Source organism: Tachysurus vachellii, chromosome 21 (genome assembly GCF_030014155.1).
Source record: "Tachysurus vachellii isolate PV-2020 chromosome 21, HZAU_Pvac_v1, whole genome shotgun sequence".
Lineage (NCBI taxonomy): Eukaryota > Metazoa > Chordata > Actinopteri > Siluriformes > Bagridae > Tachysurus > Tachysurus vachellii.
In genome coordinates this window covers 9768514-9789030 of record NC_083480.1, presented here as the reverse complement: position 1 = coordinate 9789030, position 20517 = coordinate 9768514, and the positions used below count along the sequence as shown (strand labels likewise).

At 38.1% G+C, this 20517-nt stretch overlaps 1 protein-coding gene across 2 annotated transcripts in view; it reads right to left on the bottom strand.

Moving 5' to 3' along the window:
* Positions 1–1027: 1027 nt before the first annotated feature.
* Positions 1028–20517, bottom strand: part of col8a2 (collagen, type VIII, alpha 2) — a 38840-nt gene continuing 19350 nt past the window's right edge. Inside the window, exons 2-3 of one of the 2 annotated variants that reach the window (XM_060857214.1) lie at positions 8440–8607; positions 1028–5828 (exon numbers count right to left, since the gene is read on the bottom strand). In XM_060857214.1, coding sequence (XP_060713197.1) covers positions 3925–5828; positions 8440–8581 — 2046 coding nt within the window. In that variant the 5' untranslated portion in view covers positions 8582–8607 and the 3' untranslated portion in view covers positions 1028–3924. Of the gene's footprint in view, positions 5829–8427; positions 8608–20517 lie in introns of both variants that reach the window. The other variant, XM_060857213.1, reaches the window with a different exon arrangement.

Sequence of the window (20517 nt, the reverse complement as noted above, 5' to 3'; positions counted from 1 at the left end):
CCCCGGAATCAAATATTATACAATGAAATTAGTTCTTTAATTTGGGAAAACATATACATGTAAAAAAAAATATATATATTATGAAGCTGGCTCAAGTATCTTAACTTATCTTAGCATTTCTTACTAAATTGTATTTCTAAATAAGATGGTAATTAAATGCTCATATCTAGCCCATTAAACGTGGTAAAACGCCAAGACACCGTGTCATTCGTCGTGTCAACTTAATAGACTAAACGTTTAATTAATATGACAGTGTTTATTTCATAATCATAAAGAATCGTGTGGAATCAAACTCAGAATCGATTCAAACGTATCCGGATTTAAACAGCCGTAGAGCCAACCGGGGGTGTCGTGACGTCACGCCTACGTCAAACGGCCCTTTGACAGTTATTTCCAGGGGCGTGACTGAGAGAGTGACTCGGTCGCAAGATTTATCTAGAAAGAAGTTGTTCTTCAGAGCCGGTTGCGTGACACCTTAACAGCTCTTTGCGTAATGAACAGCAGACTTGAGATATAATGTCAGAAAAAAGAATCGTACTTGTAAGACGGCCAAGATATCGAATGAAGCTTCTTGACTTGACTCTTGAGTCAGAGTCATAGAGTCAAGTGACTGGAAAGAGTGAGCCACGACACATGACGTAGCATGAGTACTGTTATATAAGCTTAGATTCATATTCACACCTAGTAATAAATAATGCCTTTCAAGTTCACACAGAAAATGACTAACTGATGGAACTAATTTGCATATTCATTAATCGACATGAGTATTTACATATCAGAACTTTGCATGAAGAAGGAATAGAATAGAAATGTTGTTTTTTTTTTTTTAAATAAAATTAGTTACACATAGAAAAAATATAATCAGTTACATATACTGTAGGATAATTCTTTAGGTTAAATGCAAATATAGCCATAGAGGGAGTTTAAAGCAAAGAACAGAACAACACTGTGTGGGTGGCACAACAATGGTGTTCACTGATTGGTTGTTGGGAAATGGGATTAAAAAATACAAAAAGTGCAATCAACATTTTTTCAAGAAAATCTTTATTGACGTTGTATCAATACTATCAAGTATTGCAAATGTATAAATTGACAAAACCTTCAGTCAAAGGAGTGCATTCAACAGATAATGTCTACTGCACAGCATCAATGCAACAGATAAAACACAAACTCCTATAGTCTGATACATAGTACATTAAAAAAGTGAAAGAAATAATAGTTACAAATATTTCTTAAGCAACAATAGTACGCTAACTACAAGGTAACGTATTTATGTTGTTAAATAGGTTAATAATAATAATAAAATAATTAATACACACATACATACAATTAATTATTCATATGTTTTATTTCTTGTCAATTTGTCCATATGCTTAAATACACCTTCATGAAATTCATGTGCAAAAGGGACCAACTATTTGTATTTATTAAAACAACAAAAAACCCTTACAGACATTATTATTATTATTATTGTTGTTGTTGTTTTTCAAAGGACTCTGAAGGAAACGGAATTGAAATAAAATCTGTAATTTAAACAGACATCAAGAAGCAGGTTTGACAATATTGAAAACCAAAACTTTACATACATGTTTAAAAATGGAAATATGCATCTTATGCTTTAAGTATCTAAAAGGTAAGCTGCTGTAAGTAAATACAGTAAGCTGCTGAGAAAATGCTGATAGACCACACTGGTATATTTAGCAGTATATGTAGTAGCCCAAATAAATTATGATAATTTTAATAATATTGATTTTTATTTTTATTTTTTGCTTCTTTTCAGTTTTTCTTTCATTTATTTATTTTGCATATTTATTTCTGTTACTTATTATTGCTCTGCTCTGATTCAATCTTGACATCCTTAGTATGATAGACAAACTTTGCTTCAATATAAACTCTGCTGTATCTACTGTATTCATGTGAAAAAAGAGTTGGCTCATGTATAAAATTGTTTTGGCAAAGGTAAGATGGTGTATAAATTATGCCTTCCTGAAAATGTTGTTTATTTTATAACAGGCAGTTATTGTGTTTAGCCATTTTTCTTTTTTATTATGAGTCAATCTAAAGCATAGCAAGATTGAAAATAGTTAATTTTAACTGACAACTTTAATGTATTTTTGATAGTATAATATACATCAATAGCCATTACTGCACCACAGTTAAAGCAACTTACAATCCTGTAAGTATTTAATTATCTTTTGCTTTTATGCAAGTATATAAAAAAGTAATAATTGTATGACTCTTGCATCATCTGTATAATCAGTTTGTTTAAAAGCCATTCAAACTGATTATTGAACACTCATTTCTTATTTTAATGTTTTGATGTTTTAATTACTGTTTATTGTTTAATGTTTATTATATATATCTTAATATTTTATAATACTGACATACTAATGAACTAATAATTGTCCCAATTTTATGAGAACAGAGCAAATATCGGCTGAAACATATAGACTATAAAATTTAGATGCTGATATGGCCTTAACTAAAAATCCCATTGTAATGTCTTTTTTCATTTCACAGTAGTCTGGATCATTTCCTGCATTCATAACTGACACTGAACCAGTCAATGCAATAGTATGGCAACAGTTTATTCACGTTACATTTAATTTGGTAAATGTGAAAAATGGCACGTCATGACTTAGAAATAAATTTAATATTCCAAAGAATAGAAATGACAGGCTAGGTGGCTAAACAGCATCTGTTGCAAAAAGATAATTCACTTAATAACACTCAGTAGCCACCATGTCTGATTCCTTGTATACTAGCACACAAGAATTATTTAATATTTTAATATTTTTAATACATGAACCCAGTGCATTAATTAAATCTGTTCATTTAATATCTGTCTACAAAATACATGAACTGATTTATATGTAGTTTTAAGTTTTAAATGTTAGTATAGTTGGGAAGTTAGAAATAATTTGAAAATGAATCACTTGTGGATTACTTGACACATCAAACACATAGCTATCTAATAGTGAAGATGAGTAGTGTTTAAAAAGTACAAAATTGATAAATTGGATAATTGCCAATATCATGTTATTTCTCTTACATGGACTATCTTGAATATCAGAATAGATATTATAAAGAATTGAAAGAAGTGAAAGACTCGTTTACATATGTTATACAAGCAATCATATGTTAATGGGCAAACAATTAACTGTTGGTTATTTGCTGAAATGTACTCATAAAATATATGCTAGCATTATAGAGAGAGATAATAATCATGATGTCATTAGTATTGGTACACATCAGAAGCTCAGTTTGCATTCAAAGTAAACATTTTGAATTGTCAAGTAAAGGCTTACACTTCAAGAATAAGAACAATAGTTACCATCAAATCACAAAGAGTAGCAATGAATGGTATCATGTATGACTGTAGACAAAAAAAAAATTTTTTTTTTATTTAGTCACTTAGAATCACCAGGTAAGTACAGATGAAATTACGATTTTCTTATTTTCACAAATAATTTGTGAAATATAAAACTGACTGTTATTTAAAAGGGGATAAAAGAGAAAGTTAAAATTAAATGTGACTGCAGTCAGGGGAACACACTCCCCCAGTGTCAAAAAGATGGAGTTGAATTAACCATTTTGGCATAGTGTGCAGTCACATGGCTAAAACTGTTACTTACGCATTGTCTGATTCCAATAAACAGTAAGATCAAGTACATGAATAACAACAACAATATTAATACAACAGTTATAATAACATACTATATGCAGAAGAAATCAAACACACTTAACGTAAAACCATAAGAAATTCAGACATTTTAAAGCACTAAAACACAAACAGCATAAAGTTTCCATGTCCTACTTTTATCTTGTTTTTTATGTTTTCCAGTCTTTTCTGTTTTTGTTGTTACAGGCATTTCTACTGTGACTGCAGACTACTAGAATTTGAATGATGTGTAAGATGGCCTGTTATGTTGGACACAGTAGGAAGCCTGAGAAGGATGAATGAATGTACTCAGTGGAGTAGAGCCCATTTGCTTGGTCAGATGGCATTTGCACCCAAACCTGGTCATTTTCTTTTAGCTCCAGCACTGCACTTCCTGATGCCTGGTCCATATATCCCTTCTTGTATTCATCATATGTGTATGTAGCAGGCACATTGTTTCTGTATAGTGCCACCCATAGGCTGGTTCCCTTTACATGAACATGGTAAGAAAAGTAGTAAACTCCAGGCATTGGGCTGGTGAAGATGCCAGTGGTTGGGTTATAAGCATTCTGCCCATTGTAAAGAGTCCTGTCAAATTTAATAGGCATACCAGATGGTGGAAAGGGTGTTGTGAGTATAGCAGTGAAAGCAGGAGCTGCAGTAGCAGAAAGTTCGATTCTATATTGTGGTTTTCCATTTTGACCTGGTACTGTTTCTCCACCAACATCAGGCCCTGACACTGCCACTTTGGTATCTCCATTAGAAGGACCAGGTGGGCCGGGTGGGCCAGGTGGACCTGGAAGGCCTCGGGGGCCATTTAGTCCACTAAGTCCTGGTTTTCCTGGTGGTCCCTGTGGACCTGGTTTTCCCTCATCCCCATTCTTACCATTTCCTGGGGCTCCTGGTGGGCCTTGCTCTCCTTTCAATCCTGGAATACCCTGCGGTCCCATATGGCCTGTGGGCCCTGGTATCCCAGGAATTCCTGCTATACCACGTGATCCTGGGGACCCTGAAAGGCCATTTTCTCCTTTGGGACCTTGAGGCCCAATCGGTCCAGGATTTCCAGGCAAACCAATGTGTCCAGCATCACCTTTAGGACCCGGTTTTCCAATGGCTCCACTTGGTCCAGGAAACCCTTTATCCCCCGGGAGGCCAGGTTTTCCTGCCAACCCACTGGGACCCTGATCTCCTTTGATTCCAGGAAAGCCAGGAGGCCCTTGCAGACCACTGTCTCCCTTCAGACCAGGCAAGCCATGTTTTCCCGGAAGACCCATTGGACCTGGTAAACCTGAAGTTCCTGGCTGCCCAGTTGGCCCTGTAGCCCCTGGTAGGCCTCCTGTTCCAGGTTCCCCTTTATCACCGTGAGGTCCTGGTAATCCACCAGGACCTCTGTCTCCTTTCTGTCCTGCAAGACCAGGTTTGCCATAACCCGGAGCCCCAGGAAACCCATTAGCACCCCTTGGACCTGGTTCACCTTTTGGTCCAATTTGACCAGGTCTACCAGGTACACCATCCACCCCGGGTTTTCCCAATCCACTTGCTCCAGGTGGCCCTTGTGGTCCTATAGACCCTGGTTTCCCCGGAAGACCTTGGTCCCCTGGAAGCCCCTGGTCTCCTTTTAGTCCAGAAGGACCAGGTGGCCCATTCAGCCCAGGCTTTCCCAAACCTGGATTACCTGGAGGTCCAGGAGGTCCCTGAATACCATTAAGTCCCCTGGGGCCTGGTAAACCTGGATTGCCATTGCCATTTTCCCCCTTGACTCCTTGCTCACCAGGTAAACCACGAACACCCTTTGGTCCTGGATCACCCCTAGATCCTGGTGGGCCCCGAACGCCAGGAAGCCCAGGTTTTCCATTTAATGAGAGACCTGCAGGACCAGGTGATCCTGGTTGCCCTGATAATCCACGTGGCCCAGGCTCACCTTGAAGTCCCTTGTCACCATCTTTGCCTGGTGGTCCTTTGGGCCCAATTTTTCCTGGCAGACCAGGTAGCCCTGGTTTTCCAATTCCTGGCAACCCTGCTGGCCCCTGGGGTCCTACCTGACCATTTAGACCTGGTTTTCCTATTCCAGGTTTCCCAGGCAATCCTGGGGTCCCGGGTGGTCCCCTTGGTCCTGGTTTCCCTTGTGGGCCTGGCTCCCCTTTTACTTCCATTGCAGGTGGATACTCTAGGAAAGAAAATGCAAATACTTTTTTGCAGAAATTGCTAAACTCAAAGAAATACAAACCCATTCCATTTTGTACAGAAATAGTAACGGAACAGAATAATAATAACACTGTGAGTTTTTGTCATTCCCAATAAATATAGATATCTTACATTTTGGCATTGCAAAACTTTTATACTTTCAATATTTGCTAAATTGCAGTGATTATATTGTCAAATTTATTTTATTAAACTCTATCAAACAAATTCAACACTATAAAATGTACATGCATGCCATTTGTGGCTAACCAATCATGGTGGCAATATAAATAAACAGCAAAACAGGCATATTCGGCTGCTTGCAGTGCATGTATTTTTTCTTATCCAAATTATGTTCCCAATTCTCTTGTTTTCTGATGTGCATGTGATTATCTGATTTGATTTGTGTTCTCTTTGATGTCTTTTACTTAATTAGCTGATGTAACTGGCTAGTTTGCTTTTGTCAGCTATGTGTACCAGTGTTGTGGTGGGGCTTTTGGCTATGTTTCTAAAAAGCAGTATATACAATTTTTAAACTACTCATTAAATTTTAAAAAAGTAAACTACAGAACTCTTAAAGTCAACTGAGAAATACAGTTGTACAGTGTTACTAATGCGAATAATCATTGATGCACAGAATTACCGGTGCCTTGCCTATGGTAATAACCCAATGACCCTATTGAACCTACCTCACCCCAACTTAACCTAAGTATGCTTTTATTGTGTCAGAGTTATAAAACTGAAGTGCTTTACCTAAACCTGAACCCTCAATTACTCAGTTGTGTAAAATGAGAATAAAAGATAAGGGCAAATGCTGGATAAGGGCAAATGCTGTAAATGAAAGAACAGGCAAAGGCATATTTTTTTTCCTTGTGTGTTATTTGTATCCTCCACTAGATGGTAGTACATGCATTAGCCTACTACAGTCACACTGACCTTATAGATAAGTTCAAGGCTCTGAAATTGTTTTGCTTTTCTGAATTGGCAAATCACCAAGTGTCTGCCACCTACACTCAGGTATTTGATTCAAAATAAGACATATATATTTTTAAGATTTATAAAGAATTCTATTTTTTTTTAAGTGAACAGTGTTACAGTGTTTTATACCAAGTCTTAGACAATCAAGAACAAAAACATAAGTGTATCCAGTTACACTCTTCAGTTTCACACCCTCTGGTGGCAACACCCAAGGGTAAAATGCTAAAATAGAAGGCTTCTCCTTCAGAGACTGCTCTAGGTAGAACTGATTAAAGAACCCTCTAGGAAAACCTGTGCATTAAGGAATAGAATCCACACACAAATAACATGGGTAAGAGCGTAAAGCTGCTGACTTGTTTTTTGTAGGTTTCCAAAGCTTGGTCAATCAAGCCTATATCAGATCCATTGGAACAAACATCTGAAGAACACAATATATGATATATTTATACAAGCTATTTTTTACCCCATTCACATTTACATCCGAACACTACCCCCTATTTTATAACATCTTTAAAATATAAGGGAAATTACAGTAACTTAATAATATATAAAAGTTCATAGGTTCATAATATATATTGTCAAGATCTGGAATGCTTGAAGTATCTCCTCCTTCTATTTATTTATTTGACATGGGGGAGCACTATCAAAACACAAAATGGACCTAAGGAGATGGAAAGTATTCTGACCTACCAGGGAGGCTATTTTGCTAAATTGTCCAGACATATAAAAATCATATAAAATCACCATGTCTGTCAGGAGCTCAGGACTGTAAACATTACACCATTCTCTCACCCTCTAACTAATTGTGAAATAGATACTACCTTTTTTTTCTTTTTTCTTTTTAGTAAAGAAAGAGGTGTTCTCATCTTATTGCCTGTCCTGGCTTTCTCATCATATCCTGGCTCCCTCAGTCTTTCACCATGCTTTCTGACACTATTTCCTTCCCCTCCTTTCCCTCCTTTGTTATCCTCCCAGGACTGAAGTATACGCACCTGTGAAATACTGCTCCAAAGGGAGTTAACTTGAACCTTCTCAATCCCTCTCTAGCCTTTACTTTTCTTCTTATCCCCCTCTGATACTTTCACAATGCTCCTCATAAATCATAGAGGTGAGAGGAGACACTAAACAACAACCTGTTCCTGTCCTCTCATTGTTCATCTTTGCTACTCCCTTTGTCTGACACACTTTTGGCTCTTCATCCTGACCACTTACTGCCTAGAGAGAGTCTATTTCTCTGACTAAAAACACAGAGATTATGTTGTGTGTCCATGTGTGATACTTCCATTCGAGAAATTGCCTATGTGGCATTCTTATAGGTCCATAGGAAACACTTTCAAATCTTCAGTTTATAAGTCAAATTACTTGAGTTTTATTGGCTTAATTTTATGTTACAGAGAATCACTGAAAGGTCTTGTAATTGGCTAGTATAATTTATCTTTGCTACTCACTTTTTAAGCATTCATCAAAGGAAATGGGATGCCTACAAATTTGGCTTCAGTCCTATATATGACAATAATCCTAGAACATATTAATCTTATATATTTTAGATGCATATATTTATATGTATGCAATTAATGTGCTTTGTTCAATTACATAGCAATGCTTACCAAGATACTGACCCTTCCCCTCTCTGAAGGGAGGGCCGACAGGACCCTTCATCATAGGCTGCATGTACTTCATCTGGGGCATAGGGGCATAGCCACCACATAGAGCATTACGCCCCAACATCAGCAGCAGCACACATATGGATACCAGTGTCATGGTCTTCTTTGCTCAGAATCTCCAAACTGTGGAGAGGAAAACAGAATAAAAATAAGTTAATATACATTAACATATATCTTGCATTTCTTTTTGTAATATTTGGTTTGATAAACCTCAATTGTATACAATTATACCTCATTTTTGAGTAAAAACAAAAGCAGAAATTCTGAATTATTTACTATTATTTACTATGTTTATGATCAGGGGCACATAAGTTGATGGAATATCACAGATTGGTATATGTCAAAGTTTAGTAACTTTAAACAAGTCTGGTGAAATGCATTTATCATTACTGAAAGCCAGATGTGCCAAATAGCTTAAATCATTCCAGATTAGTTGTGGTATGCTTAATAGACTTAATACACAAAAAATCCACTCCAAAATCTTTTTCAGAGTCCATATTTGGGCTTAATTGGCAAGTTTGGTTAAGTCCTAAGCCCACCAGATGTAGAGCTAGTAGCTTGAGAGACACTCTGTAACATTGCCAAACATAAACCATTTTTGCTACAGAGTCTTCAAAGGTGATAGCTACCTTATAACTGAGCTCTGACTAAGTAACATTGTACAGTATGAAGGTATCATTCTGCATGCTTGTGGATGGATAACTGGGTAGGTAGTTCAGTTTTGTGCTAGCATGAAAAAAAATGGTTGGGTTCATTGGTCTTGACTGTTTAGCTTGTTTGTCATTTCTGGTAACAGTCTGTTTCAGGCTGTACCTGTTTACTTTAATTTGTGAAAGTAATTTTTAAATAATTTGATCCTCATGTACATCATACCTTTTCATAAGCCTACGTTTCATCAGGTGTATGGGGCAGGCCACTGGGTGGGAGCAGACAGGTGGCGAAATTAAATTAAATTTGGAATATCAAGGATTTGAGGCTAGGTTCACTGTACTTTTATATTGTTATACTCTTATACACTATACTCTAATACTAATGCCCTGATCTACCCTCCACATATGTATAGTTTCTTTAGACACTCAGTCAAGCATTACTATTATCCTTGGACTCATCTTTTCCACTTGTCCCAATGGTTTCCAGACGTTTTCCCTTCTGGTCAAACAGACCTGTACTTTTATTGAATGTGACAAGCACTCCGGAAATCAAAATGTCTCCCAGCTCTCCACATCAGTACTGCAGAATGTACTTTCAGAATGAGGAGGTCCTGCTGGACAGAACAAAGGCACTGCTCATAGGAGCAGTTAAAAAATCATTTCTGATTGAATTATGGACATACAGTGCATGGTTTCAATGGTTTATGGGTTTCAGCTTGACCATGAACTTAAGTGTGGTTGTATTTGAATCTTGGATAGCCTTGTTTGCACACTTTACTAATCTGCTGCACTTCCTCATCTTTCTGCAGTTTGACAATGTGAATTATGAGCACAGTCATTCACTCAAAATGCAAAAATGCAAACAAAGCCTACAGGTCAGTTAAATCACTGCCTGAGCTTAAAACAACTTGTTTAATAAATTCATGTGCAGTGCCTGGGCACAATTCACTAATATAAAACAGATTAAATAATACAGCTTTTTGTGGTAGTGCACACTGCCGTGTGTGTATCTAAAAGAAATAAAGAAATATAAAATTTGTCCTGAATTTAATGCATGTCTGTCTTATCCCTTTACTCCCAGCAAAGCTATAGACCTAACTGCTTGCTCTGAAGACATGCAGAAGAAGACTCAGCCATGCCATGTTTTCCCACTCAACACGACTCCAAACAGGGCATTCTGTGCCTGTTTGCTTTGCCAAACTCACTGTGGTTCACTGGTTTTTGCCTCTTTTATCATTTTCATTTTTTATTATTATTATTTCTGGAATAGAGATGAAGAGTCTGTTTTCTCCCAGAGGAAATGGTTAGGCTGAAATTTCATGGTGAGGCCTCTTAGCGGTGTGCAATTTTTTTTGCCATGGTGAGCACATAGTTCTGTGGCTTGCCATCGGGTTTTACTGCCATGTAAAGACGTGAAGCTCAGAAACCATGAGCAATATTCATGTCTGTGCTAGCATCTGTGTTAGCGCTTGTGAAAAAACATATGCTTCCTCTTAGCTCTCAAATGTAGCTGTTTCCCACTCCAGGAAAAACACAATCACAAAACAGACTGGGAAGGAAAGCACAGAGGCCAGAGAGAGAGGGAACAAGAGACACAGAAACAGAGAGACGTGGTGGCAAATCAGTGTTTGGTGGTTAAATGCTTGGCTGAGGTTGCCTAGGGGGTGGTACTAATCCTAGTGGCTGTGGTTTTGTGGGGGGAGTAATTTAGATGTGTACCCAATGTGGAGCAGGCGTTCTAACACTCTTGCGTTCAGAATCAGACATGACTTTTGTTCTCTAGGCCAGCACAATCTGTTTATCAAATATTTTTCTTGTAAAGGGCTGCAGACACAGTTAAATAGTCTCACGCAATCTGTCTGGCCAAGTGTTAACCCATGTATCTGCACGTATACACACACACTTTCTGTTTACAATATATACTGAAACTGAGATCTTAAAGATCCATATGCACACATTGATGGATGATTGCCAAACAACTAGCTATGAGGAAGATAAAAGCGTAGAACCTCTGAGAAGCCAGGGCCATTCAAGACAATTAAAGGTATCCAACCAAGCCTAAAATGGACCAATCTGGCAGATGTCAGTGAATTTATTTAAAACAGATTTCTCAGAAAAAGGTCTCCTCCAAGAATTTATGGTAAAAGCTGCCAAAATTTAAAACAGAAGGGAATATTTATTTTAGAAAAGGGTGGAAAATAAGGAAGCTTGCTACCAGCCCTTAATACACACTGTATGGCATACTTACATTGAATTAGCTTGGTTCTCTACATATTCTCCTAACACATCATAATAATGTAAATCAATAAAGCAATAATAAAGTGAAGCCTTTACTGAAAGTTCTTTGGGAGACATTGAAACAGACATCAACTTGATAATTTACCTTTTTCTCTTATAATGACTGCAAAGCACTGGGTCCAAGACCAATAGTGTAATCTCTAAAAACAACATGGCAGCTCAAGTGACAACCAAAACATCAAAACCCTACATGCCATAATTAAATACTCTCAGGGAAAAAGACCTTCTTTTCAACACCTTCAGCACCATTCTAGGGCCCTTACCAAAGTTTATGGAGTGTGTACTACACGAAAACCCACAAAAAGCCTTGTGGACTATTGCCCTTCTCAGGTGGAGACACAGTACACACCAAAGACACTAAAGATCTTCAATCTTCCGTTACAAACCAGTGAAGCAATGCATTTGTCCTCCAAATTCATATAGTAAAACATTTGTAAGTAACACAGAGTGGGGTTACGAAATGTGTGTGTATTTTTAAATAATGGGTTTTGAGGGTACGTATCTGACACTTTTTAAGTTGGAAAATGAAGGAAAATGGGCATTTGGTTTTTATACTGAGAATCCTCTTTACAGCATAACGTTTGCACTAGTGACACCCGTCCCTTGTCCACCATCATCATTCAGTTGCTTATTTTTTAAACTACTGTTTGTGAACTGCCACTTATAACTCACCCAGAGAGCACCATTCAGATTTGAGCAAACATAAGCAAGCAATTATATCAGCAAAGCTTGTTTTCAGCACAGCATGCACTCACGTTTTGATGGAATGCCACATTAGAGGTGGCCCTAAACCAGCTCATGTGTTTCAATTGAAATGGAGGCCTGGCTAAATTGGTTCTCAGAGAATGTTTCTCAGAAAAAAGTGGCTTGACAAGTAGACCACAAAAGGGGGCCTATACTTTGCAGCCATCTCTCTGCTCGGCCGACATTTCACAGAATCATTAGAAATAAATTATCCGTTTAATGCTGCAGGAGCTTGCTGACGAATGACGTAAGCTGTTTACACTCCTAGCACAGGTTTGGCCTTCAGTTTTCCACCCATCCCTTCATCCGAAGGGCTCCCAGCCTTCCCCAGCTCCCACAGGAGATTATGCAATGATCTTCAGCTAAGGCTCTTGTGAATTGAAGTGACAGGCATGTTAATTTAATCACCCTACCTTTGCAGCTCCACCTCATCAAAACAGGACTTTTACACACTGACAGCAAGGGAGGTTTGGTAAAAGGTGTACAAGATGTGGAAAATGTTTTCTTGATAATTCAGATGTGAATCTGTTTCTCCTTTCTCTCTTTAAATGCTTGTTGAACCATAGCACATAATTAATCCTGCTTGTATTTTGTTCTTGGCTTCAGGAATGATGATTGGGTCTGATGTAGATGTAGATGTAGATGTAGTAATACGGTTTACAGAAACCTGCATTCACAAACACACTGTTTACATCAGAATAACTTCATGAGGCTTTAGTTATGGGGGCTCCAGTAGCTTAGGTATAATGGAGAAGTCAACTAACAAGATATAGGACACCTGGGTATCCATAAAGATAAATATGTGGGAATATATGGGAAGCTGGGAAGTAAATTCCAGTTACAACAAGCTCAGCATACATAAGGTACAGTGTGTGCGTGTGTGTGTGTGCATGTGTGTCCCAAATGAATGACAATTTCATACTCACAATCACAAAATGGGATTTTCATATTGGTCTTGAGAAGTGGTTCCCAAACTTTTTACAGAGCCTAACACCCCCCCAGGGATTTAACATCACTTTGCGTAGCCAACAACCCCCCCCCCCCCGACCGCCCCCCCCGCCCCACTTTAAACACATGTACCTTCACAAAAATTTGATCAAACAAAACTTTATTATACAAATCATATATATTTTTATGATTTTTTTTTAAGTGACTCACCGTATAATGAGATGGATGTGCTTGAATTGACTTGCCTAACTCTGGGATGTTTGGTTGTATCGGACACAGTTTTAGTCATAAATCATTGTCTATGCAGAGTCTTTAAGCGCTGAAAACCCACTTTCGCACAGGTATGTTGTCGAGAACGAGAAGGGCAGTAATGTTTTCAAAGTGCGATCTGCAAAGGCAAGATAATCTGCATGCAAAGCTATCCAGAAATCTGGTAGTGATTTTTGTGTAAACTCAATTTTCAAAGCGCCACTCGTAGAGAATTCAATGAGACTCTCTCGCTCAGAAATGGAGAATACCATCATCTCTGGAAAATACCATCATAAATATACCGGACATAATCCAGCAGCTGAGCCAAACCAGCTACATCAGTCGATTCGTCGATTTCTAAAGCGCAGAAATCACTGGATAAAAAAACGTCTTAAAAAAAAAAAAATGTTTTAAAACGTCTTCTGCCATATCAGCGATGCGACGTGAAACTGTGTGTGAATTACACGTGATACGTACAGACGTGCACTTACGCATGACACTTGAGTGGACACAGATTTTTGTTTACCGCAGATGGGGTAATTTGATTGGATGTCATGAATTTGACCTTTTATGGCACTAACTGGCTACTTTGCTGTGAGTACACTAGAGGGGACACGTCTTTATATTTAGTCTGAGAAATACATGTCTGCTTGAATATTAGGTGCGGTATAATTACATTAACAGTACACTTCAGCATTTTGTTCGCGTACCCCCTCCGTCACGTGGCGTACCCCCGGGGGTACGCATACCCCAGTTTGGGAACCACTGATCCTTATGTATAGAGGACCAAGTATTAAAACTTGAGAAATCCAGCAGCTATTAGTTAGCATGTTCTTAAAGTAGCCTATATGGCCTCTTGTTGCCTTTAGGTATTGAAAATCTGCTCTTGTTATTCTCTGCTTGTATATATCTATTTGTATATATTTGGGGGGGTAAGTGCTCTGCTGACATCAAGAGTTTTTTCTCTAAGTATAATCTAAGTATTAAACCTCAAAATCCCATCATGTGCAGTGATAAACTGACATCCATCCAGGGTGTTTCCCTGCCTAATGCCCAGTGTTTCTAGATCTTGTGGGACTCTGACTGGGATCAAGTGTTTACTGAAGATGAAATATAAATAAATGAATAAATAAATGCACATATAGACAGTGAAAGGGAACATCTCAAAGAGAATGTTAATATGAGTGCACATTGCTCTGGTGTTGAACTGGTTTTGGTGTCTGTGTGGTGGGTTGTGTGGACAGAGTTCATTTCAGCTATGACAGCTATGTCTGGACAGGCTATAACATCTGGTCAATCTCTGTGTTTCATTCTCTGTCTCTCTGTAAGACCGTCTGGTTCTCTCTCTCTCTCTCTCTCTCTCTCTCTCTCTCTCTCTCTCTCTCTCTCTCTCTCTCTAACACACACACATACACACACACACACACACACACACACACACACACACACACACACACACACACACACACAAAATTACCTTTTATTGCTCTAGTGTCCTTTCAGTTTAAAAATATCTTAAAGAAATCCTTACATTGGATCACCCTCAATGTCCCACAACATTAAAATTGTCACATCATTTTGTAGACATTTGGCCCCCATAAAGAGATTAGATCATTCCCTCTCACACCCAAATACACATATGCACATGTAAAGCATCGAGATAAACAGCAAGCACTCTCCAGACATTACTTTTCAATCAAACTATTCCACATTTCACCTTCAGTCATGAGAAAAGACAATAAAAGCCTTTTACTTAGCCAGTAAACATTTTCAGAGACAGATAAATGACTGTGGAAGGGAAGTTGGTAATCTCCTACTGAGATGAACTTTGTTTTTGGTATTTGTGGAGAAACATCATTAAAGCAGATGAAAATACAATCCAGGTGTTAACTTAAGACAAGACAGCTTAGCTCACAGGAAACCACAACAATTCTTTCCTATTTTGCAGGAAAAGTAGAAAAAATTGTGTGTAAAAGAGCAATCAGAAACTGATGTCTGAAGTTCTTAATAATCCAGAAGCAACAAAGGGAATGAAGACAGAAAATTCCTAACAATTTAACCTCTTGTGCTTTGTTATAAACTTTGTCTTTTTATCCAGTAGTTACAAAGACATGGTTTGCCAATGTTAGAGCAGAAGAACTCAAGTATCCTGTACAGAGACCCAACTCCGCTGAAAACCTTGGGATGAATTGAAATGCTATCTGAACAGACCGTCTCATCCAACATCAGTGATTGATATCTCACTAATGCTGTTGTGGCTGAATGATCACCCCCCCCCCCCCCCCCCCCCCCCAACCATGCATATAGACCTCTAACCACATCCATATTTCCCCTAAAAATTCAGAACCCATTTTATTCAAATTCATTGGTCCAGTTTCTAAACTATAAAAAATGCTTGAAATAAAGAATAAAGACTGAAAATGTTAATAAACTAGTTAAAGGCAAGATATTAAGCAGTTGCTGTTATATGCAAGATTACTATTTTTTTCTTTAATGTATAAGTATAACAGACTCAGCTGGGTTTTCTTGCATGACCTCAGTGCTGGCTGTTCTTTGCTCAGATGGTCTATGGAGTGTGTTGTCTGTCGGTCTTTCCTGAGACTCAGACACAATATGATCCTCCTGTCCTTTTCTGCCTCCCCATTAACAAGCTCTGTTTTTCCCCTTATGCCTCTATCATTTTCTTCCCTTTTCTTTTACTCCATGAATTTTTGAAGTAGCACTAGCTAGATTACCTCTAACCCTCTCTTTTTATTCTGTTCTGTCTCCTCCAAGCATCCCAATATAGCCCACCCATGCCGACCTTACCACAGCAGATTGCCTGTGTGAAAGCTCCTATTGTGGGCTGCCAAGGCCTGATGAAGCAGTGGCCCCTTTTCTGCTCATGTCTGGGCCTTTAAACGCTGACTCGTGCTGGCTGCTCATCGTGCACATTTTCCTCGGATGTTAAAGGAACGACAAAGACAAATGAAAAGTTAGCTGTATATAAGGACTGATGGATGGATGCAGGAGTGAAAATAGGAAGTGTGTGGCTTTGGTACACAGATGTGCTGTTTAAAGAATATCATCAGCTGGATGCATTTTTTCTCTTTTGCCATGGCTTCAATGTGGAATGACAAATGGGTATCCTTACTTGACCATGTGGGTGGTACTTGTCAGTGAAGATAGACTTATATGCAACGCCAAGCTCTCTAGACAATTTAATAGGGAGTTAAATGCACATAACTTTGTATAATGTAGCTTTGGGGACCCAGAAATATGCAATCTAAGATTACCTTGGGATCCATGTAGCAGAGAGGTGTTAGATTTTATAAATGGATGCAGTATTCCAACCTGCCATGATTGTGACAAATGCGAATAAACAATTGTTTGCAAAATGGGTGACGTGGTGTCAATTCTTCGTTACTTTTTTCGTTACTTAAATCCTGTGATCAAAGATTAGTCTGTTTTGAGGGTAATACATTTTGTGCATGTTTTTTATCTTGTTGTCTGCATGAGAGCAGACAAAACCATAGCCTTGACCAGTCACCAATGTAGGTTGATTAACCTTGTCAGTTAACTTTATACTTAACTGTCTAAAAGGATTGTATTATTTATTTTAGAAAATAGTCCTAAGTCCTAAAGCATCTTTTCTATAATGCCAGCTAGTCAGACCTAGCAATTGCACTTCTTGTTCTAAGCATTATATTTGTCAAGTATCTGACTGCAGTAGCCATTTTAAAGTTGCAAAATATAATTATATTCTTCTACTTTCGGCTTTTCCCGTTAGGGGTCGCCATCGCAAATCATCTGTTTCCACCTAACTCTATACTCTCGCATCAATTAACTCTTTCAACACATCCATATATCAAAACTGACAATTCGCATGTTTAAGTTAACATGTTTTACACCAGATGCCTTTCCTGACGCAACCCTTTCTATTTATCGGGTTTGGGACTGGTACAGAAGTCACTGGCTTGCAACCCCTGTGGCTAGTTTGCAAAACATTATCATATTAATCAACTGAAAAAGCATTTTAGCACTGACTCAGTTATAGATACATCTTTTCAACACATATTTCTCATCTATTCCAATTAATAGTTATGAGGCAGTGTCTGAGCAAATGATTATTATTTGGGCCAAAACACTGCTCGTTTAGCAAAAAATGCATGCACTAAAAGAAGTGCGCTTTTTGAAATCACTGATTGTACAAAACCAATAAATCTATAAAATTAAAAACAAAATTTTGCAAACTTATGAAAAGGTCTAACGAGATCTTTGCATGTTTAGTGAAATGTAAAATATTTGTTACCATATAATTGGACTCAGAAATAGGAAATCCTACTTTCTTTGATCTTTCCTAAGTTGGAAATTGTAAAAACTAGCTGTGACCTTCAGTGTTTTCCAGAAATTTTAGACACCTAAATAAATGGTTAGGTTAAAGGGTTTATATTGGCATAACTTGGAAGTATTTTACAACATATGCCTGAAGACAGAAATGCTTAGCATGGGTCTCTTGACCATGGAGTCTCCACCCTGAACCATTTCAGATATGTGCCATGACAAACACAGTCCTTTCTCTCCCTCTCTTGAATGGGCCAAGACACAAGGTAATCCTCTGGAATATATTCACGTCCTGGCTGTCAGCAAAATTTGTCCAAGCTCCTCAATAGGAATGGAGGTGAGTACGAAGGATTATAGTTTAATAAGATCCAGGAAATCTTTGTGAAATCCCCATGAACAGAATACAATATCACAGTATTCAGACTGGAGACTGCAGGCTCAGCGAGAAAGCTGTACAGCCTAAGTGGAGGATTCAGCCTACAAGCTTGATCAGCCAGGATATCAACACACTGGCTTTAACAGACCAAAATGTCTTCTCATCACTGTCTCCTGAAATTATGTAAACGGAATTCAACATAATGCATAATGCTATCTTAACCATGCCTATGGTAACAGTATTAAGGCATGGCTTTACTTTTTCTACTCCCAAACCTCCCTATAATAGAATACATGCAGGCTGCTAAAGATGTCTCTGTTCTATTTACAGAGAGGTTTCTATAGGGTCCCATTACAACTCAAGTGAAGATTTTAGAAATACAGAAGCCCAGCTGCTTCCCCATCTGACAGAAATTAATGTACCAAAAACTATAGCACCACACTGTGAAGTTTATTTTTTTAAATCTGTGTGTGTGATATGTGCGTGCATGAGTGCATGTGTGTCTTTGTGTATACAAGTGTGGTTGAAAAAGTGTATGAGAGTATGTCTTGGGTATTCTGACTATGTGGGAATGTGTTAAGCAAACTTCCAGTGGTCTCCATTAAAAGCACACATTGGCCATCGAATAAAGCAGCATCAGTGTTTCACGTCAATCCATTATATGGTGAAAAGTCTTTTGTTATTTGCCAGGAAAATTTAGAGAGCCTAATTTGTCAAGTTTTAGTTTAAACAAACATGCAGTAACAATTGTTAGGACAATATTTATACAATAGAAGCCATATGGACAGATGTCATTTTGGGAAAAATCCTGCTGTCACTTTAAAGGGGTCAGGTAATACAAAGACTTCTAGAAGACTCAGAATCTCCTAGAATGTGTCATTATTTTCTCGGTCACAAGCAGTCAAGCATTTACATTTACATTTATGGCATTTGGCAGATGCCTTTATCCAGAGCAACCGGGTTTTAATTTTTTTTTAAACATACACATTTAACAAAGAAGGGAAAAAGGGCTAGTTCAAGTGTTTAAGGAAGAGGTAGGTTTTCAGCCATCATTTGAAGACGTGACTTGGTGACTCAGTTGTTTGGACATCTAGGTGAAGGTTATTCCACCACCTTGGTGTCTCTCCTCTGCTGGACTGGAGATGTGTTTTTTCCATTTCATGTTCACTAAATCAGGTTTGTCACCAGAACAAAAGCCTCCAGCTGGACGTTATAACTGGAAGAGCTATGGTCCCTTGGGGCAAGTGTCCCACACTAGGCCTTTCTGTTCCAACTTCTCACTCATGGAATTGAGTATAGCTTTGACTTGGTAGAGAAATGTACTCTATGGAGAGTGTTTTGCCAGTCATCAAATTGTGAGCCTTCCTGGAAAAACAATACTGAGAGGAATTTCACCTACTTTGGAACAGGAGGATACAGGAACGAATATCTTCAAGGGAAAGGTAGGGGGCAGCACTTGCACTTTTGATTTAAGGGAATAGCAATTCAAGCTCCAGTACTATAATGTGCTGGATAGGCAATGTGTGTGTTAGAGAGAACCAGACAGACAAAAGTCCTCCTGTGAGAGTACAAAGTGTTATGGTGTCTGCACAGATCTTGGCTATTTAAAGTGATTTACTGAACATTGTGATTATGACAGGCAGGAGAGAATTACAGGGAGGGAATATAAAATTTGGATGTTTAGGAATTTGATGGGTTGGAGCTCATGGAGTTTCCATTTCGATAAAATGTGTTTCTTTTTTCTTGTTTTTGAAAAAAGAATTTATAACATATTTCACATCACATTAAAATAAATTCAACTGAAATTGCTGTGTTGTTTGCGCTATAAAAAAATCTAAAAGAATGAAACCTTTAGTAGATTTACTGAGATCTAATGAAGGTGTTGAGAGATGTTTATGACAGTATTCAGTGTGGTGATCAACTGAAATCATTTTCTTAATTTGAATCCGCTCTGTCTAGACTCTGCTGGGTATGGGAAAGGTCCTGGATTCACTGGAGTCTCATTTAAAGCCTCCAATCTACTCTTGGCTCTCCAAGCATTTTTATCCTGTTTGTTTATACAATGCCTTCAAACCCTTCAGCTTTTTTCTGCTCCCAATTTAACTAGTCCTACAGGAATATAGTGAAATATGTGCATTCAGAGCCAATGGTCTGTGCATAGGGTCTGTGCCAATGGTTTATGCCACCAAAAGAATGACAGCCTCTAATGAAAATCAAGTGAAGCTATAAATGTGCAGTCACTATTAAATTACTCAATAATCATATAACATCATTTCCCCAGCACATGTGGCAAACTTGCACACTATTAGAAGCATAATGCAGTACATGCCTCTCTGACACACACTGGAAAATAGTAAAAAGAATGAGATGATATCTCTGTTCAACAATGCTAAAGCTCACGTGGACAATAATAACTGCCATAGCCAAATTACTAACAATCAAAAA